This window comes from Agelaius tricolor, unplaced genomic scaffold (assembly GCF_023055355.1).
Source record: "Agelaius tricolor isolate 1412-34295 unplaced genomic scaffold, bAgeTri1.0.p SCAF_5, whole genome shotgun sequence".
NCBI classification, from domain to species: Eukaryota; Metazoa; Chordata; class Aves; order Passeriformes; family Icteridae; genus Agelaius; species Agelaius tricolor.
The window spans coordinates 14723926-14749273 of NW_027269265.1; the positions used below are offsets into that span (position 1 = coordinate 14723926).

A 25348-nucleotide genomic window follows, 5' to 3' on the forward strand; every position below is an offset into this window, starting at 1 on the left:
ATGATATCAAGGCCAAATGAAAGTATCATGATATTTAATATGTTCCTGAAGACTTGGCTTTGGGAGCCATTTGAGTTTAACAAAGTCTCAGCATCATAAAGGAAGTCTGCCTCAGTCTGAATGGGGACTGAGTCTCGGGAGAAGAACCTGGAGTGCAGGAAATGAACTTGCATTTGCCAGACTGTGAGGAATGATGGCTGGGAAAAGGGTTCCCATCAGTGCCCTAGGCAGGTGGCCTTGTCATTGTCAGCCAGAAATGGATGCTTCACTCATGCTGCTGCCATGCAAGAGTGACATGGTTCCTTATTCTAGGAGATTGGGAAAGTCCAGGGCTGTTAACTTCCCTCAGGGCTAAAGGGTTCTGCAGCTGCCACAAGAGGCTCAGGGTGGTGCATGGGTCACCTTCAGCTGAACTGGGACTGGTTGCAGAAGAAGGGGTCCCAGTGGGGATAGCAAAGTGCCTTTCCATCACCAAGGCAGGATGTTCTTTCACTCTACAGAGTTTGACTTGGGATCCAGGCTTTTGCACAGAACACTTTTGGGCTGTGTGGGCCATTTGCAGCCCAGCCCCACGCCCTGGGTGTCACAGAGGCTGTGTCAGTGTGAGACCACACCAGGAGGATGGTGTGTGGTGTGCCGTGCACGTGAGCAGGCACTCTCCAGGTGACAGCTCCATTATGGACAGCTGGATCATTGGAAACAGTTGGGTGCTTTCAGCTCTACAAATTGCCTTTCACAGCCTGAGCTCCCAGGTGAAATGCAGATGAGCAAACCTAATGCCTGAGACAAGGAAAGTCTTATTGGACACCAGATGGTTCATATGCAGATAAATGCATAGGGAAGCATGTGGGATTTCAGTCTGGTGTGGAGGTTTCCACACTGAATAATAGGTTTTGTTTCTCTTGGATCAGTGGTGGGGAAAGAAAGCTACAGTGAGTTTATAAGATCTTCTGGGATGAGCCTCCAAAACACACAGCCAGGCATGGAAGCAGTGCAGGTTCTGCAGGGTGTCTGCAGCACATCTGCTGGAAATAAAGGTAAACAGATTTTTTGTTGTTGATGTTGCGTTATGTGCTATTTCATAAATTTGTAATTCTTTGTAAATCTGTGCATTCTGTTCCACAGAAGACAAAGCCTCTCAGTAAACAAGAGGTGCTTACATTTATGTGCACTGTGTTCCTGGGCTGCCAAACAGTTCTCTTGGGAAGCAAGACACTCAGAGTCCTGGTCAGTGTTTATTTTGGAGGACTGCTGCTGAAATATTTTCAATGAGGTTCTTTCTTTCAATTAGGCATATTTCTTCCAAAAACTTTCCAAGGAACAATAATATTTTTTCTCCAAAATATTGGCTATCCAGAAACAAAGTACTCCAGCTAGACCTCAAACTAATTAGTAAATTCTGCTGTGCTGCCTCCCTGTAGTTCTAATTCAGTTAATGTTTATCCTTTCCCTCTATGGGCCAAGTTCTCTGCATATGCCATAATTCACACAGAAATGGTAATTCTGACTCAGAAGAGATGAGACCTCTTGACACAGATGAGATCTTGGGGCATTTGGGGTGAGCTCCAGTGTACAGATAAATGGAAGTATAAGACACATTGAGCAATGCTTGAAGTTTGGTTGTGATGTAATTGAAGCTTTCTTTTGTATTTTGATGCCTACTGAATCAAAATTTTACCTGTAGGCCAGAGGTGTGATTTATCTGGGCATTCACAGAGTGAGGTATCCCCTGGATTATCAGACAGTAACATGATGATGATGATTGACTGTCCTTAAAATAATAAAACTCAGGCCCATAGCAGATTGTTACACCTCAGTAAAACAAAACAACTGCTTCCAGAGGCTGCCAGGCTGGGTTTGTGTTCAAGCTCTCCTCAGGCACAATGAGCCACACTGCTGCAGAGTGCAGGTGGAAGGAGCAGAAGGTACAGAACTGAAAGGACTGCCCTGAGAGCCAACACACAGGATGATACATTCCTGTCTAAAGATGTGGTTCCCAAGATGTTGAGTTTTCAATGCAGTTGTAGGAACCAGATTGGAGGGCAGTAATCTGTTTGCTTTCTCCTAATCCTGTTGTGTGCATAATAAACAGTTTTATCTTCTCCCTTCTTGAAAGTCTTCATATCCACCAGCCAACACAACAGATAATAATGGGGACAGTGTCATCTTTCTGTCACCTCATGAAAATATTTTTCATTCCCATGACAGAGACCATCAAACTACATAGGATAATCATATTCTTAGTTGCCTGAAGCAAAAGGTGATGCTTTAATATCTTATTATGATATTGGATATAATTTCCTTCTACTCAAATGCAAAGATGAAGGATCCTGTCACTAATGGACTAGTACTTCATTTTGTAAAATTTACTTTGGAAACTGTTTGCATTACATACAAGTCAAAGTCAAGCCAAAAATGAGACTGTTGGATTTTTCCTTGCCAAAGCAGATTTACCATTCAGCTCTTGTAATGAGAAGTTTTATTCAACTGTTTATAGAGCAGTTGCTGACTATAAGGTATCCATGACATTTATATTACCTAGTCGAATATTTCTTATAGGTGCATGCTGAAAACTGCTCACATAAAAAAAGCATGAGGGTAATTTGGCTCCAGCTGTCACTGAGCCAAGAGCAGGCCTGCCCACAGCTGCCTGGTTAGGCACACCTTCAGATCCTTGTATAACATATTCCTCTTCCACTGTCATTCTTGAAAACATACTTTTCCCCTATCACTGTTCATGAATACCAAATAAAAGGTAAAGAAATTGCTCTCAAAGGAAACTCTTCATTTTTATTTAAATGAATACTTAATGAATATACTTAAGAAGAAATTGCCCCGGGATATTTCTAGAACTATCTGTGAACAGAAACCTGTAAAATTAAAATATTAAATGTTAAACTTTTTATTGAATGGGATAAACCTTTCTTCCTCTTTCAGAGGAACAGAAGTTCCTGTGGCAAAGCACACTGCACACAGCTGCTGCTGGTGAGGGTTGATCGTGCACCTGGACAAACTGCCTCCATCAGGACTAACAGGCAAAGCAGAGCAGAGAAAGCATGGAATCCTTGGGCCCTTGATCCACCATTTCAGCTCATTTGGGCTATTTGCCATACCTGACTTGCTGGAGGTGCTGGCCCAGGTCTGAGTAAGTGCAACTGTGCTGAGCAGCAAAAGCTCCCACTTTGCTTCAGTGGGTGAGGTGTCCTATGCTGTTTTCCAATTTAATTTGTAGTAACAGTAGAAGCCCTGATGAAATGTCATTCATTAAGCATCTTCCTGCCCCCAAGAAGATACACTACCATTTGAGGCAGAGGGAGGCAAAGACATATCTGGCATGAGACTTTTGACTCAGAGGATGCCCCTCTAGAAGATGGGCATGAGCCTTGGGCAGATTGCTGTGGTGTTTGCTGGAAAAGGAGCAGTTCAAGAGAAACATCTGCAGAGAAGATCCTGGCAGGCAAGGGGCTGGCTCAAGTTCCACTGGTGCCTGGAGCATGTGCAGGTGCTCAGAGCCACAGGCTGTGAGCAGCAGTAGCTTAAACAGAAGAAAAAAATGCCTAGTGGACTGAAATATATTTTCGCCATCTGGATGATCAAAAAGTAGAGTTTGCTGATTCCTTAGAATTATCAATAAATAGGTATAAATTAAAAAAACAAGATCACCTTCACTGAGCTGCACTGTCCTGCACCACTACTGTTTCTTGTCCTCCCTGAGAGCTGCAGCTCTACCAGCACTGTGCAAACACAAATGTTTCCTCAGCCATGCTGGCATACATGGCACTGGCTTTCTGTGCTGTTTTCTACTTCAAATCTCTGCTCACTTCTCACTTCTCTCACCCTGTCATGTTTTCATTAACATGAAATTATTTTTGCTTCGCTTTCCCTCAGTCTTCATATTGGATTTCACTGTAATTTATTTACTGACCTTTTTTCTACTCTTAATGGTTTTGTTATTGACTGTATGATACCATAAGAGACTAAACACCTCTGTTTATAAGAGTGTCCCTCAGGATTTTCCAGGCTTTCTTTTATATCCTGCACTGAAGTGCTGTATTTTTGAGATCATTCCTAGACCCTGGAAAATGGTGAAAAAGTCATTATTGATTCCAGAGGGACAGGTCTGATCACTAAAATTAATAAGACTCTAAGGTGAAAATTTTCACAGCTCTAGCTTACTTCAATACCAATCCTCCTTGTGCATCTGAGGATGCAATCCAAACCACAAGTCAGTAAACAATTAATTGACCTGGTTTTTAAGAGGATATATCAGAGTTAGTAGGCAATGTACTTAGGCAGCTTGAGGCAGAATTGAAGTCTCATATTTTTAATGCTTTGTATATTTATAGGTACTGAACTCTGAAGAAAAATGGTAATTATCATCATTGTACATTCCTGTCAAAAACACAAGTCAGAGAATTTCACTGCACCAACTCAGTTAAAGCACATGTCAGAGAAGCATAAAGAGTTAATGATCCTCACATTTAAAATACACTCTGTATTTACAATCTGGATTTCACTTCAGCCCCTCACTTTAGGCTCTATAAATTTCTCTTTTCAACTGTATAAACCTCTGCTCACTTCTCTCAGCACAAGTACTTAGAGAGCGTGACCAGATACTGAAAGCCATAAATTCTATGAATTTTGCAATATTTTCTGAGATGCTTCAGTGTTCCTTTCATTTGCTTTTTCTTTTTTTTAACTATAAATAGAGCCTTCTTTCTGCAACCAGTCTCCAAAGGTCACCTTACAATGTTTTGCTATTTCCCATATTAAGCAGCAATGCTTTTCAGCTGACATTCCAACTTCAAGTCATGCATGTGAGCATGATGTGAGCTTGCTTCAGACCTCAGTGAGAGGGCTGCAAACAAGACTGCTGTATAATTGCCGAGGAAAATAACATCCATTGTCAAAAGGGGCACTTAATCAAACAAAATTTAGCTGCATGAATACAAGTGTCTCCAAATATTTGGTTCATGCTAAAAATATAGCACATTTATTAAAAATATATATTTATAAACATTGGTATGAACAGACACAGATGTTAAGCAAATGAGAAAGGAAAAATAACCATGTAATGTATTTCTCCCAACATTTTATCAGGTTTAGGCAGACCTTGCTCAACAGAATTGTTTTTTTCATGATTGCACCATATGTTCATTCTAAATAAAAAGCTTGTCAGATTCAATGTAAGTAAAAGCAAAAACCAAGAGAAAAAACCATTTGACCTAACAGACACGTGATCTGTGCTATGAAGCTATCTTTGAGTTCAATCTTTGCGGGTATACAGCATACATTTCTAATTATATATAGTTTACAGTTTCTTTCTTTTCCTTTTTTTTTTCTTTTCTTGTATTTTATTTTCTTTTCCTTTTTTTTTTTTTTAATTGTTTTAAAACAACATATCCCTGGTGGATTTCTTCAAAGCTACAACTTATATAACTGCAGTCATTCTCCCCCAAACTGAAAACCAAACCGAAAGGGAGAGGGCAGGAAGAAGAGTTAAGCTTATTACTGTGTGAAAAAGTCTTGTTAAATTAATTGTGCTTCAGTCTTCGCTGCCTTCAGGCAGTGCTTTTATGATGTGTTAATATAATACAGAGTCAATTCTGATTAAAGAACTTGTCAATAGTCAGCAATGTTTGTTGTCACTCTTAATGGCCGTTTTATCTGGTCTATTTGCATGCCTTCTAGTTTACAACGTTGTATAAATATACACAAAAATGATCACAATGAGGTTCAGAATTGTCCCAATAATTCCAAGCATTGCCAAGATGGTTTCTTCTTTGCTTTCCTTTTCTTGACTGCCTTTATCTTCTTCATTTCCACTAGTGATTACCATCTTGGTGGCCAGTTTCTTTATCCTTCCCTTCAGAATAACCTAGATTTAGGAACAAAAACATCAAAATTGATTATTAGTTGGAGTATAGAAATTCATATTAATAGTGGAGCCAATGGCAGAATTTTTGTCCCATAACACATTTTATTAAGAATTCATTTGAAAAGAATTAGTATTTCTATTAGCTGTTCAGTAAATAATTAAAATTATAGTTCAGCTGTTCTGTGGTTTACTTACAACCCTCTGCTTATGTGCCACAACCACTCCTAGCATACATAACAGCTGCTATAACATTATAAAACTGGTCAGAAATGTGCCATGAAGTGAGACTCCTCCAGCATCAGTGGGGACTTTGCCTGCACTGGGATCTTGCCATGTGGTGGAGACCCCATATTTACACTTCAGTGCCAAGAAGCAAGTGAGGGAAATAAAACTGGGAAGACCTTGCTTCCTTTTTTACTAGGAAAGAATCATTAAAGAGAAAGGCATTTTGTCTCCCGATGAGAAGGAAGACAGCAGTGACTTCTTAATAAATAATTCAAAATAAAAGCAAAACCAAAATAACATCCATCTTGGCTTTTATTTTCCTCGTTCTTAATGTATGATGAAAAGTTCCTTGCAGTGCAGTGAGCTGAAATGTATCGATCTGCCTGCAGGGAGAATACAGCCATTTCCCAAGCAACAGCCCCAGCCTAAAAAAAGAAGATTCCTCAAATGTGGGACGAGCCCTGACTCCCAGCACAGCTGAAGCCACAAACAAAGAAGCTTCCTTGGTCTTCCCACCATCTGATTGTTCAAATTAGAAATGGATAAATTCTTATCTGTGTTTATCTAACGCTGCAAATTTTAATCACATGGGCAAACCAGAGTGTCCCAGAAAACTGAAAAAGGTTGGCTGATCTCCCAATGCCAACTGATCTGCCAAGATCTGGGTTCAGGCAAAGCCCTGCTGCTGTCTTCCAAGCTACAAACCAAATCCCATCCTATTTCTGCAGCAGAAAGCAGTGGTAGGATGTAGAAAAAAATAAATGTTCTCCCACAGCTCCTGCCTTAAAGAGGGATTTGATTTGGTCCTTTAGTGGACCCTCATTCCTCCCTCCACTAACTCACAGAGCAAAGGCAGTATCTCCCAGGCAGTGCATATATTCAGGGGGGTGAGGGCTCCCCAAAAACTGCCCACCACCTCTGTGGGCACCTCCCCTCCAGCAGGAATCATCACAGCAGAGTCCTGGCCTGCAGCTCCTCTGAGCTGCTCCTGCCATGCACAGCCACAGAGCAGCAGCCAGAGCACTGAAAGGATGGAAAGGACTGGGAGAGAAAATCTTGCAATGGAGAGACTGAGAGGAAGAACTGGGGATCCAGATAAAACAACCTGTATTTTTGTCACACCTGCAAGTTGTTCATATATGGGACAGAGAGTAACTGCTGGCAACTTCCTAGAAGTGTTTGGCTCCCAGCAGGTACAAGGCATTGGTGGCAAGTAAGGCAGAAGTTGGGCTCTGCAGAGGCCGCTGTACTTTCACTTGCATTAGCATTTATGTGTTTTGTCTTGTTGTAAGCAGTGGATCAGAGGAAAAAAATAAGAAGGGAGTCAGAAACCTGAGAGTTCTCACAGCAAACAGCAGTCAGTGGGAGCAGGGGGCACCAAGGAGAAGGGCATCAACCATCAGAGCATCAAACATCAGAGCATGATCATCCAGAAGATCTTTGGATAACCTGCCCCAGGAAAGCCAAACTTCACAGGCACCAGGTACCTCACAGGGATGTGGCTCCAGCTCTCAAAAACTGAGTCCCCAGAGTTCCTTCAGCCACAGCCATCTGCAGCTCTTCCTGCAGGACCTACCTCTTCCAGCAGCAGAAGGGTTTTGTTGTATTTGCCCCAGCTGGTGTCCAGAGGAGGGTTTGGCTGCACCTGGTGTATGTCCTTCCTATCTTGTTAATTGCCACTGAGCAGTCAGTGATATCTTAACAAACACCTTGTCTCTGGGAAATCACAGGAGAGTTCCTAGCAAAGCCATTTTCACTAATGTCACAACCTGAGTGCATCTACTCCGTGTGGCACCACAAACCCACATCCCAGGCTGTGACATGCAGCCATTACTTCACCCACAGAGCCATGAGTCATTTGGATATTCTGTTCTTTTCCCCTTCGGTAACTGGAAGGTTTTCCCTCTGGCCAACTGTTTGCATTTCACTGTTTATTTGAGAAATCAAGTAGGATTACAAATATAGTCTGATAAAATCCCAGGCCTAGAATGGAAGGATTTGAGGGGAGAGTGAAGCTCTTTCTGGCTTGTACCCACAAGAGCTGAACAGTCTTGATTCAGCACACTGGTTCCCACAGAAATATGATCATACCCAAGCATCTTGTGAGTCAAGCCTTTCTGGCTTGAAAAAATCCAGAGAAGGTACAATTTGACTCTGCATCCTGTGCTTTGGGCAGTTTCCCATTCACACCAAAAAACCCACAGAGAGTGGGGCAGAGCCCCTGCTCTCAAGGGGCAGCTTGACTCTGCAGCCACTGGCACTCTTAACTTTGGTACAGTGACCCTGCACCACGGGTGCTAGGAAATCCTGACTCCAGGATTAATGTGAGCAGAGGCAGCATGGGGGCTCAGGCAGCATCTGATCTCCTGTTATTAACATTCCCATTCTTTTCTTAATAAACTGTGCAGCACGAAGTCAATATCAAATTCTCTCCTGCAGAACACTAGAACCTAAAATTAACATCCATCTAAAAAGCAGCTAAATAATTCACAAACGAAGGAGACATATCAAAGGCTGTTAGGTATAAAGACAAAGCCTCTGGCTTAGCAAATCCTTGAGTTGTGAATTTTTTTTAAGCTAAGAAATTATTCTGGGGAAGTACCACCACATCTTTGCCTTATTATTAAAGTCTCTCCCAGGCACCCATTACTGGCTAATGAGAAAGTCAGAGGTCCTTGGGCTGCACAATCTCTGATCTGAGGCTGCACAATCACATTTTTCCTCTTTGCAAGTTGTGCTAATTAGCAAGGAGATAGTGGGTGGTTTCAGTTCAGGTGCCATGAATCAGACTGCCAGGTTATTTCTGTCCCAACTAAGAGGCCTTACCTGAGGGAGAAGTCCCCAGTGTGATGCAACAAAATATGCACAGAGGTGGCTGGAACACCAAGGTGGCATCAGCATTTGAGAGTTTACAGAGGGGCTGATGCACAGTGTGATCTGTTGGAGGTTGTCTCTATATGCCTGCATGTTGTATTTGGCTCACACTTTGGTGCATCCTGGGACTGCATAAACTGCATCTTTTTTGGATGAAGCTACACCCAAAAAAGTGCTTTCAGCCCATGGTAGTAGGAATCCAGACAAAAGCTGGTGTGAAGTAAAACCCCCAGAAAACACATAGTGTGGGCACTGGCAGCACAGGTTTTCCTGGAGGGATTGCTCCAGCAGGTCTGCTCTGCTCTCCTTTTCATACATTGCCTAAGCTACAAGAGTCAGCACACAAAGGCTTGGTCTTCAGAGGAGTTTAACATTCAAACAGGACATGACTGGGACCAAACACAATTATATTAGTACTTTGCCAAATATAGCACTGTTGAAATCAAGGTAAGCGTTGACTTTGTACAGTGAGGAGAGCAGAATGAAAATTACTTCTCCATATGTAAGGACTGACCTTGGGAGAAGAGTAGCACTCTCCTAATGGCAGACTCAAGCCTTTAACCTTCACAGATCTCATGCTCAGAGTGGTATTTTTGCTGGCTGAGGTTTGTGGGTGTTTTTTTTCTACTGGGGAAATACTTGCTGTCAGTTTTAGTATAATTACCCCAATTAAGAAAGTAGAAAAGTCATCTGGCTTTCTGGGTATCTTTTCTCAGTCTTTATTATTCTCTTCTAGAAATGGATTTCATTTATTTGACATTATTTAATATTTTTATGATTCTTATGACACATTTTTTCTTTTATATTTTTCTGGTGGTACTTCAAGCTTGACAGAAACATTCCTTTTCCTTACCCAGAACCATGGCTAGAACTCAGATAGAACTCCCTGAGATAGGAGGGCTAGAGAACACTAAATTTACCATTTCTTTTAATAACTATCCTTCTTATTTAATTGCTATCTCATTAGGAAAGCACTTTCCTGCCACATCAAAATTAATGTCTTTCCTACTTCATTTTGTAAGATTCATCATTAACCAAACATCAGCCTTTGTACAGATACATATTCCAAAAAGCTATCCATTAAAAGATAAATTTTCTGTGTATTCTGCACTGCACATGGGAGACAAGGACAGTTCAGTGGTTAGGACACTCCTTGCACTATTCATCTCCTTGCACTTCTGCTGGCTTCATTCCTTATATCTACAGGAAATCCACTTATTCTCTCTCTGCCTCTGTTTTTCATCTGTGGGATTCTTTGAAGAATGGCTTATTCAGCCTTCAGCAGAAAATGGTCCATAAAAAAAGTGGGGCCTTGCAAATATTTCGTTTTCAATATTCATTCCAAAACAGGAACACACTAACATGAAAAGTTTTTTATCCAGCTGTGGTATGAAATACACCCACTACCACCTCCCCAAATCTGGGGAACATTCTGCACATCACTGCCATTGCAAACAATCCAATGAAACAGGAAAAGCATTTCTAGCAAAAGACCTTTTTGTATCTCTTCACTCAGCATGACTGATCTAAAGGTGATGGCTTGATGGCAGGGCTTTGGAAAAGGCAGTAGCAAGTGCATGTTTGAGAATTTACTGCAGTATGTTTGTCACATCAAAGGTACAAAGCACATCCCTCACAAAGCACCTGCCCTGACATATCTGACAGTTTTTGAATATTCTGGCACCTTGAGTTGATCTTGAAAAAGTTTTGTAATATTAAATCATTTCTCCTCTAAGTCATTATTTATGAGCTCCCCAAAGACGCTGCAAGTGGAGGGCTCAGCCAGCAGAATCTGAGCTCCTGAGGACTCAGAGAAGGGGAGGATCATCCAGGCCCACAGTGCTCCTCCTCATCAGCCCTGTGCTGTCATGTATTACCTGGCAGCCTGAAAAACAAGAATGGAAACTTCTGAAAACCTCCCAGGGTCAGATGCTCAGCTGGTACAAAGCAGTCTTCCTCCCCCAGCTCAGCTCAGCCACCTCCATTTACATCAGCTGAGGATATGGCTCCTTGTTTTCAATCTACCTTGAATATCAGTGAGCACAAATTTTGTATTCTTAATCCATAATCACAGACAATCACCAGCCAAATTGTTTTGATATTTAAACTTGTTTACAGTCCCCAGGCTATTAGTTGTGATGACACATTAAGAGATAAGAGAGTTTTAATTTTCTGAGGATAGTTCCACCCTCTGGGGATAAGAAACATGCAGCAGAAACTTGTTTTGATTAGCAAACTGAAGAGGGCACAGAAATCACACACAACAGAGTGGGAGTGCAGATGCTGCTGGAGCTGACACCTTCCCTTATCTCACAAACAAGTGCTCGAATTACCAAACAGGGAGGAGAGGCTGCTCGAGGATTTAACCTCACTTGAACATCACAGTCAAATGCAGTTTTGTTCCTTTCCTCCTAGTAAGAATTTAAAACCTCTTTTTCCTCCAAGGGCAAACTTGAGAAGTTGGGTGCTTGGCTTAAAAGCTGGACAGCCCCCAAGCAAGATGCTGAGCAGGGCATTAAGTTTTGCTGCTTGTGATGTATGGCAGGAAGGCACGCTTGGCACACACATTTTTGCTTGTTTGCTGTTCTTTTTCTAGGGATTACATTGTCACATTCTCACTTCTGTGATGATTTTTTATCTGCTCTTGATCCTTGTGCTGTTTTGGCTGGACAGTCCCCTCCTAAACTCCAGTAACCCAGGGTACTTGTCAGCTATCAGTCAAGATCCTGCTCAGAGAAGCACTGGCAGGTTCAGGGAACCACATTTGCATTTCTTCTTAGAGTTGGATTTCTTCTTTCAGTTGGAAGTGAAAGACACCATGTAAATGCAAGATGAGGCCAAGAGAAGCTCTGGGGTTATAAAAAGCTTGACTAAAAGCTCATCCAGGCACAGCAGTGTGCTCAGGCACTGCACAGTATGTATGAGTAACAGAGGAATCAAAATGGAATGAGCAGAAATTAATAAACAGTAGAAATCAGTATACCCAGGAGAAGCAAAGGCCTGCCATAAGAGAAGGGAGAGGGGAAACTAGGAAAGGTGCCCATGGGGAGATCTTTCATTAGAGAAAAAAAGATCAGAAGGAACAGGAATGTGAGCCAGGTTCAATAACACTCCCCAGCAGTGAGCAGAGAGACCAGTGCCTAAAGCGAAGGGATGTCTCAGTGGAGAGAGGATACAAGCACTTATGTAGTCCTCAAGCAGGAAAATAAACCCACATCAGACTGCTGCTATGCTGCAGGTTTTAGTCAGTGGGAAATACTTGCTATTTATAGCACTACAGGATATTTCCAAAGGTCTCAGCAATGTGAGACCCCTTCTAGAATAAAGGGAAGCACTCAGCAGCAAAGAGGTTACTCTGAGAGGGCAGAATTTAAATAAGTAATGTATTACAGGGCTCATCCTGCTCTTCACCTTGGGTCTGATCCAGTTTGTTCTGGCAGCAGTTTTTGTCCCCCAGGCAGCTTAGAACTCAGGGGAGGAAAAGGACTTGCAGCCAGTTTTACAGTTCTTCTTTCTCTTCCTTTATGTCTCTGGGACTACTCACAGCTGTGATACACTCAGGATACCTAAGCTCTATTGTAAATAAATCAAATATTTTCCATACAAATATCCTTATCTTAGAAACAAAGCTATAATCCATTGCAGAATAATGATCCTCAAGCACCAGGCTGTTAGTAGTGTGCAGGCAGTGCCATCCCCAGCCTCACTGACAGCCTTTGGTTCCTCCACCTACAGCAAGGCTTCCCATGTCAGGGTTCATAAGGCTTCATGAGTCCCAGGTTCCTGGGCTGTGGAAGAAAGAAACAAACCTGCCCAAAGGGAGAGCACATTACCCTTTAACCCACAGTCCTTTCCCTTTTGGTATGAGATGCACTATGAAGAATGAATGAATTGTTACAGATCAAAATTAACAGTCTATATAAAACACAACTGGAGGAAGCATTTATGATTAAAAGTTCAAATTTAACAAGCCCAGAGGTTAGCAATTTTCTGGTTCAACCTGAAGAGTGGTGAAAATTCAGTGTGCTTCTGTTTGGTTTGGACTGGCCTATTTTGTGTTCACAACCCATTTTCCTGATACACAGCACTTTGCTGGGTTGCTCAGTGCTAATGCTCAGGACCAGAAGCATTTGACTCTCAGTGCTACTGTAGCACACATTTGCCATTTTCCTCCTTTTAAATACTCGCTGTTTATTTTCAGACCTTTAAATTTCCACAGTAATACTTGTGCAAGTATTGCTCAGTTTTATTAGAAAAAGTCAGATGGTCCAACCTCTGCTTCTGTTTGTTGCTCACATAGAGGAAAATTAAATCCTGGCTTGGAATTTGGAAGTTAGTGACAATACTCTCTCACATTTGCTGAAATCACATTTCATGGGCTGCCTTTCACTTTAGGAGGCAATAAGAAAGTCTTTAAGCTGAATAAATAGAAAAAATGGTTGAATGAATGAAAAGCAAGGAACAACTTTATCCCAGGAGTAGTCAGTAGTTAAATTAGTGCATGGATGCAGCTATTTTTAGTAGACTCTTATTCCTTGATGCTACTAAAAGCTTGACTTGGACCCAGTATTGTTTTCTTTCTGTTTTGGTATTTTACAATCTTCAGTGAACTTGTCACTACAGTGTCCTCTAGCAATGATGTCAAAAGATAATTAAGGATTTCTGGAAAAGTATCCACTTATTATTTGAATTTATTTTTCACTCCTCATTAGGCAATTTGGGACAAAATGAGTAATTTGCTTTTATTTTTCAGGCCACCTAGAATGTTGTAAGTCTCTTATGATATCCCTGTAGCCATCTTTTTTCAAGAATGACAAATCCCAGTCTGTCTGGTGGTACCCTCATACAGAGCCTATTCCATGCTTTTGGTTTGGTTTTTTTTTTGCCCTTCTCTCTGGCTTTTCAGTTAATATGAAGGAGTTTTAAGCAGCTGATGGCAAAACCTTTCTGGGCTTCAGGTATTAATGTCCAGCCTGTGAGCTGAAGCTGTACTGTGCTTACTCCAAATAGTCTGTCATTTACACATATCAAGGTTGGCAGAAAGGACACTTCTCATTCAAAGATGAAAAAGAGAAAAAAGATAAAAAAAGAAAAAGAAAAAAAAAAGAAAAGAAAAAGAAAAAGAAAAAGAAAAAGAAAAAGAAACTAACACTTCTCCCTACCACACACCAGAAATTATGATAAATATTTGAAGTTTGAAGCCAGAGCTCTCTCTTCCAGTCTTTTGCTCATCTTTCCTGGGTTAACAAAGCAGAACAATAAAAATCTATCATGAGCACATCTGGATGCTGAAAATAAATAAACAAACCAACAAATAAGTCTGTAGAATTCCTCAAATTTTCAATTTTTTTTTTCCAGATAAATGTAGTATTAGCTGAAAAAGTTTTGTGAAAGAATGAGATGCTAAAGTATCACTATAATTTCAGACCTATTTTTCTATTTCAAGGGCATCTCCAGGCTTCTCTTTTAGGAGCAAAAATGCACTGAAAGCCTTGTACAATGAAAAAATGCAATATCCAAGTCTCAGAGAAAGACAGGTCTCCGTTATCTGCCAGAAGGCACATAACCTCTGTCAGAAGCAATTTGAAGATCTGCCCTCACCACTGCATGTTGGAATGGAAACTGAGCTGCTTCAAAGACATTTAAGAAATATTAAGAGAAGGGAAAGTGACATAAATTTATATTAATTTGTTGCTATATAATATCTCCAAGTTCAGCCAAGGCCAGAAGATAATTTGGCCTGTATTGGATCAAACTACCTTTAGCTCAGATGTGACCCCTCCTTACAAACTAAATGTGCACCAGAAGAGCATTCAGAAGCCTGAGGGATATAGAAGTAGAGTTTCTCTAGGAAAGGTCTTTTAGTGTGTAGGTAAAACAACAATTTATAAAACCTAAAATCTCTGCTTTTATTTCCATCTATGTCTTTATTCCAAAATTAATTTTTAATTTTGGGTACTTTAAGGAAAACTATAAATAAATCTAACCAATTGATGCTTTCTGATTTAGGAGAGTTGTGTTCAGGGTTTTTAAAAATAATTTTAAAACTATAAATGTTTGGTTTGAAATTATACTTACTGGCCATTTTTCTCAGGAAAAATAATTTGTTTTGGAAAAAAAATCACCTAGTTTTGCTGTTTATAGGAATGATACTTGTAAACCAATTTTTTTTATCCATATAAAAACCTGACAATCATTTCTCTGAAATACTCAAATATCTTCACTTTGAAGCAAGGACTATTCTCAATTTTACTGTGGCTGAGATGGTTTGATATAAGTGCTGAAGAAGGTTTTATGTGTCTGAAAAGATGTTTATTTTTAAGTGATAGGTATTGTAAAAGAAATTACTTATCTTGTAATTTCTTTTCATGTTTAATTACTTTCCTAGCCTGGTGTATCCTTGCAGCACTCCAATAGGTTGAAATGACATTGATATTTTTCCATAAGAAAATCTGAACAGCAGAAGGTTTTCATTTTGCTCTTAAAAATAAATTCTTTGGGTTTTTTGTTATTAATTTTCAAAGGCCACCCAAAAATGCCACAAATAAAGGTGATCCAGAAAGAATTCAGCCTCCATCTGTTCATGCATTATCAGGAAGGCTTTAGAAAGCACCGAATTCCAGCTTCAGTCAGAGCATCACACATTTCCCGTAGAAAAGGAGAAAAAGAAAGCTTTTTCTTGCAGAGTGTTTCAATTTCTTTTTTTTTCTGTGTCAGAATTTCGAGGTGTCAGGAGAATCTGAGAAGAGGAACAGCAGTCTTTTGTCTGTAAGTCTGAGACGCTGCTCTGAGGAACAGGACAAGCTGCTCACACAGTCCTTTTCAAACCTGGTCTGTGTTTCTGGGAGCCTGCCTTGGGCCTGGGGGTTGGAATATCTGAAAGTGGCAACCACTGGCCAGCAGTGTAGGGGAAGGTAAAAGGAGCTGCAGGATGTGCTGCCAGGTCCTCTGAAAAATTTACATTAGACACCCACAGTTATGGGTACCTGTAATTTTGCTCTCTATTTGCCTTAGGTTACCAGCTGTGCCAGGGAGCAATGACACTCAGAATTGCTATTAAGATGCTATAAATGGAAATTAGTGAGTGCTTGCACGTGGCAAGGACCCGCATGGTGGAACACCCTGGAATGTCCCAGCGGGAAATAATTTTGCCTTTAGAGCAGAGTCTGAACTATGCCTGGAAAAGAAAATCAAGTATTGAACTCACAAACTGAGTCATTTATTATGGGCACCGAGTGAGACTCGGATCCTGCGCAAAAATAGTCTGTGACTGATGCACCTGTGCAAGGTGGCAAATTAATGGAGTAGAGACAATTGTGCTTACAGCATTTCTTAGCTTCAAGTGCTGAGCTGCACAACCTTGATAATGTTCTTTTCACATACTGTTTTGTGTGTAATTATTACCTGTATCAGTCCAAATTTAAAAATAGAGTACTTCCCTATTGAATGCCTCTTTTAGGATGCATTCGTGGCTGAATTTAGAGGTTCCAATACCCTGCAACTCACACTGAAGGCTATTGGCACTGTCACAGCAACACCATCCAAACTCTGAAAATTTCAAAGCCTCTTTCAAAGCCCTGGGATGAGCGCTCCAAAATGGAGGCAGCCAAAAATCCCTAGCCACTTGTAAAACATTAGATGTAATAAGATAAAAAAGCAGATAATTTGAGGAAGAAGCTAGTTTCTAAACCAAAGTTGTCAAAGTAGGGTAACACTCCAGGCAACCAACTCCCACACCTTTTATCATCATCATTAGTCATTTATATTGCAGCAGCATGCAGCAACCCCTGCTGACGTCTGGGCTAGAAACCAGACACAGATAGTGAGAATGATACCTAGCCCAAGCAGCTTGCAAAATTACAACAGTATGAAGTATAAGAAAGGGAGGGAGGAAGAACAGAAGGTTGAAGTGGGTTGCTGAAGGTCGATTTGCACAAACTTGGCACAGCCGGGAGAGTCAGGGCCTCGATCCATGGGAGCAGCTGCTCCTCTGGCTCGTGCTCTGAGTGAGCATAGCATGGGAGAGAGATGGCAGCTTGACTTGTGCAGGTTCCCTGCTCCTGGGAAAGCAGGCTGGTTGTGCCAGGAGTCACACATTTGGGAAAACACAAGGGCAAGGTGACACATCTCCCCTTCAGGTCTTGGGGTAGAGCTCTGTGGCAGAGCAGAGAGCTGGGATTTGGGAGAGAAAATGTCACAATTAACTCACAAAATGCTCTGGCAAGGCCATTGGTACAGGCAGTGAAGAAAAGAGCATGGGAAGAGCTGGTTTTCCTAACCCCTGTGCACTGTGCATTGCTACAGCAAGTGCTGTTGGGGGTTGTGGGTATCACAGGCTGAGGTTGGAAGGGACCTCTGCAGGTCACCTGCTCCAACCCCCTGGGCAGGCAGGATCACCTAGAGCCAGTTGCCCAGGACCATGTCCAGGGACTTTTTCAATATCGCAAAGATGGAGACTCCACAACCTCTCTGTGCAACCTGTTCCCCTGCTTGGTCACCCTCATGGTTATGTGCTGCTTCTTGAGGTGCAGAGGTTTCCTTGGGGTAGCAAAAGATTTCACCTTGCCAATGGAGCAGAGCCTCTTGGATACAGTTCTTTTTTCTTATCACTTATTCTCTTTAAAAAGATACAATTTATGTGGCCACAGATCTGGGGAGAATATTTGCATATGTCTCCCAACAGTACAGAATGCCTAACAACCCAAATCTCTGTCTGCAGTGGGCACTGTGCTAGATAAGGAACATACTTTGATAGCTAATGTAATGCAACATACACATCATGTTGCCTCAAGGTCATTGTAAATTGTATCTGTTTATATGATGCATCTTGACATACTCTAATGTAGTGCTAGTAATTTAAAACACTGACCATATAAAATGTGAATAAGACCAAGAACATCGCCACAAATTCCACTGACTTTTTGTATGAGAGGATTCATTAGCATATTGGTGATTCTTCACAAGGATTTCAAGAAAAGAATGCATATTTTGCCACATTTTTCTCCAATGGACACCAAGTCAAACTTCATTCACAAAACCTTGAGTAATTCTGCTAAAAAGAAATCTAATCTGGATTTATGACCCCAGAACAGAGAGCCAAGTTTAATCCTGTTTTTTTTTAAACATATAACAGATTCATTAAAAATATTGCTTGCAATAAAGAGGCTGCTAACAATAAATAAAATATTCATAGTATCTGAATTATGCAAAACTGGTCATTGGAAATGATTTTGTGCAGGTCCCAGAAGCCTTGTAACACACAGGGGGTGCACTGAGTGCCACTGAACTGGTGTGATAAGTAAATAAATGCAACTTGCCTGGAAACAGTAGATTGGATAACACTTCTTTAAACTTTGTTTTCAAAACTAATAGTTTATGTGTTATGAATTGTTGCCCAAGATGTCCTGCATGTTCACACAGACCTGGGTTTTATTCTAACTGCTGTCACACCGTGCATATAGGACTGATGCTTTCTCTGTTAAAATACTTTGCTCACATTTGTAAAGTATCCATTTGGCTTTACCTGTATTTTTAAAGCCAGGTGATCCTCTAGGGAGATTTTGATCAATTTCTTTCCCTTCCATGCTCTAAGGCATCAAGGAGTGCTGGGATGAGGTGATTTGGAGAACTGACCATACTAGTGGAAAAAATGCTTATGGTGACAGACCATCTAAAACCCATGGAAAACAGTAGCCCTGTTCTTCAGGCTCTGGTGAGAAAAATCATTTTCCTCAGGAAACAAAGCTGGGAAGTGAACACTAATCATAGCAAAGATAGTCAGGTGTTTTCAGTTCATGACATCTGAAGAAATTCTAAGAAATAGAAAAAAATCTAAGATTTAAAAAAACCCAACCACTTAGGCCAAACTTCTCCAAAGGCTATTTGAAGGCTGAACTAAATATTAATTCAGGTTAACCTGAAAATGCCAATCAAAATCATTAATACTGTAAGAGAATGTTTGGATTTTCTTCACTATGTAGGAAAGAAATGGAAAGCTGCTTGATGGACAAAAGTCAGTGCTGCTCCATATCTGGACTGAGAAATGGCACCTTCTAGTGAATACTCATAGACACTGGTAAACATAATTAACCTATTCCAGGATACCATAGCATTTCCAGATATTATGATTTTAAAACCTATCTGTAATGTAGATTAAACAGGCAGTCATACTGATAAATGTTAGATGTGAAAGAAAAAAAAGACTACATGACTGAAAAAATGAATGTGAAAAGTGCTTTAAAAATACAGTATCACTCTATCACCCATTCAGAAAACCTGAGCCAGAGGAAGAGAAAAACATTTTATCTAAATTCATGAAGCTGCCCACTGCTCCAGAGAACCAAACCCTTTTTCTTGGTTTCCAGATCAGCACCCTGTTCTTTGGACCACGTTTTGTCTCTGCACCCTCTGCTTTAAACTGATGCAGCTCATCTTCAGTTTATGCTGGTTGAAGAATTGCAGCATAAGCTTTTTAAGAAGTCACTTTGCAGCACCAACAATTTAATTCAGCTTAACAGAAACATAGAAATAGAAACAGTAAAATGTCTTTTGACCTTTGCTGTTGGCTACAATCAAACCCATGCAACAAAGAGAGCAGAGAGGAAATGTTGGACATACACTCAAGATGAAAAAAAAATGTTTGGGCATGTAACACAGTACACTGGAGAAAACATTCAAGAACATTGTGCTGAGAATATTATTTCTATAAGGCTGAAAGGGTCAGTGTCATCTTAGATTATGCACTGTACAAGTGCCAGCCATAGAAAAAGACCCACCCACAGGCCCTACACTCTGGGCAGAAGGTCACTAAACACTGGCAATTGATCTGTGGCTCTAGAGACTCCAAGGAGGGGCATAAAAAACCACCAAATAAAACATGCGGGTTTCTTTTTGTTAATATACCAACTACTTTGCTAAAGATTATTAATAAAGCCTGAATAATGACATTGTCTTGTCAATCCAGTGTTAATTAATGCCAATGATGAATGAAAATAAATTAACACAAGTCATATAAACATCCTTAAACGAAATTCCTCTCTATTTCCTCCTGACACAAAAACAACCTGCGAAAGATTTCTCTTTGTTTGAAATAATTTTTCTCCAAAGAATTTCCAGCTGCTTAATTGCTTTCACACAAAAGCAATTAAGCTTAAGGACTCAAGCTAAGTCCTACTTTGCTTGTCTTATCAGTCCTTAGCTCCAGCCAAACTTCCCTGACACAGGTGGCATATCCAACCCTTGTGCTCCTCACAGGGACTTTGTGTCACCCTCTAAGCCACTCTTTTTTAAGCTGACACCAAAAGCCGTGTTGTGCATGCCATGGGTCCAAAGGGAGACAGTTTTTGTCACCCAGTGACTTTTTCTGTTGAGTTTGGCATGGGCATGGCCTCAGCCAGACCACAGCCCTGGCTCTGATCTCTGTTAGCCTTTCTGAGATTTGAACCATACTCCTCATTTCCTTAGAACTCCAGATGTCAAGCACACAATGCCATAATTCACCCAGAAACTCAGCACAGTGACTGAAGTGCAGCCAGCTCTGGAGGAAGCACAGGCAGTTACAAACCACACAGCCAAGCCAAATGGTCCAGAGATGAGGAAGGGATGCAGATTTTTTTCTGAAGAAAAAGAGTTTGGCAAATTTATACTGGGAAATATCTTATTCCATGAATCAAGAGATGCAACCCTTCTTTGCCAAAAACTGGGGAGCCTAAAAGCTCATAACTCTACATTAATGCAGCAATTATATTAGCTTTCCTGTACTTTAAAAACCTGAGACAAAAGTTTAATATTTCTGGCTTTGCTTTCTAAATAGAAAGTGAGAGTTACACTAGACAAACTCCAATTTAAAATCTCAGCAGGGCTGACAGTGGTATTGAAGAAGAAAGCTTTTCACAGTACTAGCTTGTGGACTGATTTTAATAATGGACATTTTCTTTCCATAGATCCAATATTTATAATCTTGTTGTTATTTTAAAACCTGCCTGGGGACACATAAATCTGCCTGTATCATAATTACACTTACCTACATTTCATGCCTGTAATCAAACTAGGACCTATGGCAGAAGCCATGGGAATATTGGGCAATCTATTCTGCACGGATAAGAAAGACTCCAGGTATTTTTCCAAACGGATAATCTATTTTATGGATAATAAATTAACTTTGTCAATTTTTTTGGAAGCTAATGTTTTGTCAGGAGAATTTTTTTTTGCTTATTTCTGAAAGTAAACATTCACAGGACTCCTGAGTCATTTTTCTTGAGTTCATGTGTCTCTTTCTTCCAGTTGCTCCAAAATTCTGGTTCCTTTCTCCAGCCCTTGCTTCTCTGGAGCTTGCAGCACTGTTTGGCAGGGGTGGAAAGGAAGATGGATGCAGGCTGGTCAAGTCCTTCCAAGAGAAAGCTTAGGGTGGTACAGCTCATAGCTCCACTGAAACCCCCAGAAATAATCCAAGAATCAGGCTTTTTATGGAAACCCACTGGCAGTGTTTTACTTTTAGTACTGCTGCTTCTTGAACTACAAATGTCAGAAGCGTATCTGTAGTGATGCACTGCTGCAGGCTGGCTTTGGGAAACCCTTCATAAAAATCTGTCAGTGAGGCTGGGTAAGTTCCCTCCTCTAATGAAGTCATCCATTCTGGTCACAGCTACTCTCTGCATTGTCCCTGGGGCTAAAGTAAACATTACTGAGGAGAAAATGTGCATGACTTACAAATCCACAGCACTTCACCACATGCAGATATTTGCTAATGTTTAAGAACAGAACAGCTTTCTCACAGGTACCTGCATGTACACCATGCTTAACCAACACGTGCCACCTTCTGTACACTGCCCAACCAGCTAAGAACAAACTCTCCTACATTGCACATGGATTACAGTTTTGGTGGATGCTGTTGCCTGTCACAGGAAGGATGTTTGAGGGGCCAGAGCACCAGGTGGGGACTGAGGAGTCAGGGCCTCTGGGGTTCTAAGGGCACCTTCATGAACACAGGGACACCCTTTGCAGTTGGGAAGCTGGTCAGCATGAACAATTCTGGCTCTGAGAAACTGTGTCTTTGCCCTCCTTTAATATTAGCACTCTCCCCCAGTCATATGCTGCTGGGACAATGCTGTGCAGAGCTACTAAACATTTTATTAAAGAACACGATTGCCATCTTGTCAAAGCAGTGTATGGGCTGCCTCTTCCTCACTCCTGCCAGGTGGTAATTGCCAAGAAGGAAAACAGGGATTTACAAAAATGATTGTGCTATATAGATGGCACATTGCCCTTTCTTGAAAGCCATAATCCCTCTGTTAGCATAAATGTCTGCTGTCTTCCTTCTGTTTTCTCATTCCTGACTTCTTGTAAATGCTAATTTTTATTTTTTTTTCTTGTGTCATGCTGCTGTCAAAACTGTAAACACTACAATATCACTAGGCATCACATCAAAGGAAGATTTACAGATGATTGGTCTTAATTGTTTTTTAACATTTTACCTTTTTTTTTTTTAACAGCACAGTAAACAAGATATTTAAAACTTTCCAAACAAGGCTTATAAATTCATCTTGTTCCAACTTTTCCAGCTTGCAGTAATTTTTTAATTGACATCAGCTATTTCTCTGCCACAGTGATTGCTGCAGGACTGCTGCACACATAACTGTGCCCAAGGCAGCTGCCACCTAGCCAGGTGGGAGCAGAAGTCTCCTAGAAAATAAAAGGCCTGGACCCCCACGAGGAGCAGCTACCTGAAACCCCAGCCACATTCCTGCTACCCCCTGGAGATGCACTCTGAAGCCCATGCCCTATCACCTCTCCCCTACCTGTTGCTCAATCCAGCTAGATCAATGCCAGCTGGGTACATTTATACACATTGCTTAGTGCAAGTGTTAACAAAGACCTAAAATGGAGTTGTGCTACCATTTTACAAGGAGAAAGAAGAAATCAGTTCCTTTCATTATCAATTATTCTCATGGAGTTTTGCAGCTGACAGAGGCTGCTTGAGAGAAACAAAACAAGAGGTGTGCTAAATCTTGGAGATAGCCTGCTGTGGAGCAGCAATTCACATACCAGTGGAGATGTGTGTGCAGAGACACACAGATATGCCCTGAACATTTGCTGAAGCCCCAAGTATTTGGCAGGTAAATATCTGAAAGAGGAAAGGAATGAAAAGTAAAGATAAAGAAACAAAGTGCAAAGCCAAGGTATATTTCTATTTTCTACCACAGCAACTTGTACCAGTGGTGAAGATGAAACAAGCCTGTGATTTGATCCAGCTGTGGAAGAAATCAGTGGCACAATTCTCACTGACTATCAGGTACTGGATTAGGCTTTGAAATCAAAAGTTGCCCAGATGAGCAGCAGTGGGAGAAACAAAATGTACTTTGTAGTCACCTGCTCATCCAAATTGCTCGAGTATGTATAGACTCTACAGCCCTGTGTGAGTCCCTGAAAATGAGTCAACTAGTAAGTTATCACTTCCAGTAACCTCAAAGAAGACCATGCAACCATGAAGATTCTCAGAAAGTCCCATTCTTTTGTCGATCCTAATCTTGATTAGTAACAGCTTATAAGGAGAACAGCCCCTGCATCATGCTGCAGCATGGCTTTCTAGCTTAGGTAGTTAAGGAAAAGTGCAGTTAGACCCAGAGAGACATCTGTAAAGATCCTCTTTTGCAAGTGATCCTCTCTGCAAAAGGCTTTATAGATAATGAAAGTATTAATCATTAATAACAAAAATCAACATAAAGTTCCACATGTAATGCTGGTAACTGGGACCAAGAATGTAGTCAAGCAGACAGTGAAATTAGTTACTATCTTTTTGGCATTCTGTGTGCTTGAAGCATTACTTATGGGAGTTCCATTCACTCAGAATTTAATTCTCTAGAAGAAGCTGTTTTGCTTATAATTTCTTCAATATCTACCTCTGTCAGACCCTGATCTCAATAACTGATATTACCTGCAATCTATGTGATAAGCACAGAACAAAAAGGTTCCCAAATTTCAAGCACACCCTCCTCTTGGTAGGATTCACATTCTTGGATGAGTTTTGCTGAGCCTTGCAGCTGTTCTGAGCTTCTGCAGCTCCTGCAGGTGCAGCGGGGCCAAATCCTGCCAGTGGCTGACAAAAGCAGCTTCTGCTGCTGCCTCCTGCCCACAGCCAAGGACAGCCCTGAGCTCTGCTTGGCTCACTGCTTTCCACTGTCCTTCAGGACCTGGACTGCACATGTACTGTAATAGATCCAAGAGGTTTTCTTTGAGCCCATGGTCCTGTGCAAGCATAAATCAATGTCTGTATTGAATTCTAGCTTATGTGAAAAGCACTGGCTTTGCATATTTGTGCTTTATCATCCAATCAGTAGGCTAGAAGCAGTCAGTCCAAATCCTGAGAGGGTTAAGGCAGTCAAACTACATCAGTGAACATGGTCTGAAAGAGCAGGCATTGTTTGGCATGTATCTTAAGCTGTCAGGAGGAGCAGCCAGTGAGCAATGCAGTACTTGACCTGTCAGCATGATACAGATCATTTACATAGCTTTTTACAAACATTAACAGATTAATCCTCACCCTGGGACACACAAGCAAGGTTCAGTAGTCCTGACAAACAGATCTGGAAGCTGTCTCCCACAGTGATGGTAACCTGATTTCCAGGAGGATCAGCATCTTTACATCTTGTAAAAGCAAAGAGGATGGGACTTCATACCTCCAGACCAGGAGAAAAAGAAGTGTGAAGTAGATAGCAGCTTTGGCCCAACCTCTTGTATTTGTGGGGAACTGGGGCTGTGGGGACTTTCTTAAGTGCTCTATCCTGGCTCCAGTTCAATTCACAGCAGCTGTGACAGTCACAAGTAGCATGGTAGCTCTCACCCCGCACTGAGGACACAGGCGTGTTCATGTGCAAAGTGCTGCATTTCACACCCAAAGCCTAAAGCAAGCAGCTGAAGTGGAAGAGTCCTACCTGGTTGTGATTTCCCTACCCTAACAGCTACCCAAAGCATCTCAGCTCATCTCTGTGGGATCGTTTTATAACAGAGTAGCAGTCATCATATGAGTGAAAACTGAATTCTGAGCACAGAGCCTGGGCTTTGCCTTGAGGAGCAGGGAGGGTCTGTGATGGATATGGCCCACAAGATCATACTGACAGAGCACATAACCTAAAAACAAAGTGGCACATGGCCATGGCCCATGAGGCCATGCTGGCTGGCTTTTTAATTACATGGAAGATGTGATTTGTGCACACATCATTTATGCAGCTGAGGTTTCTGGTCTTAGCAGTATACTGAGGGCAGAGGAGCTGTCTGTAAGCCACAGGGGAGATCAGGTCCCTGGTGAGGCAGGACAGGGTGTGGTCCCACAGCTGTGACCCCTCACAGGAGGCACATGTGCATATATGCACTGAA

General features: G+C 41.3%; 1 protein-coding gene across 7 annotated transcripts in view; it reads right to left on the reverse strand.

The window, feature by feature from the left end:
• Positions 1-4308: 4308 nt before the first annotated feature.
• TUNAR (transmembrane neural differentiation associated intracellular calcium regulator) overlaps positions 4309-25348 on the reverse strand; it is a 162588-nt gene continuing 141548 nt past the window's right edge. For 6 of the 7 annotated variants that reach the window (XM_071426546.1, XM_071426540.1, XM_071426542.1 and 3 more), the window contains one exon: positions 4309-5878. In XM_071426546.1, the coding sequence (XP_071282647.1) occupies positions 5693-5839 (147 nt within the window). In that variant the 5' untranslated portion in view covers positions 5840-5878 and the 3' untranslated portion in view covers positions 4309-5692. Of the gene's footprint in view, positions 5879-23020; positions 23042-25348 lie in introns of those variants that run through there. The other variant, XM_071426539.1, reaches the window with a different exon arrangement.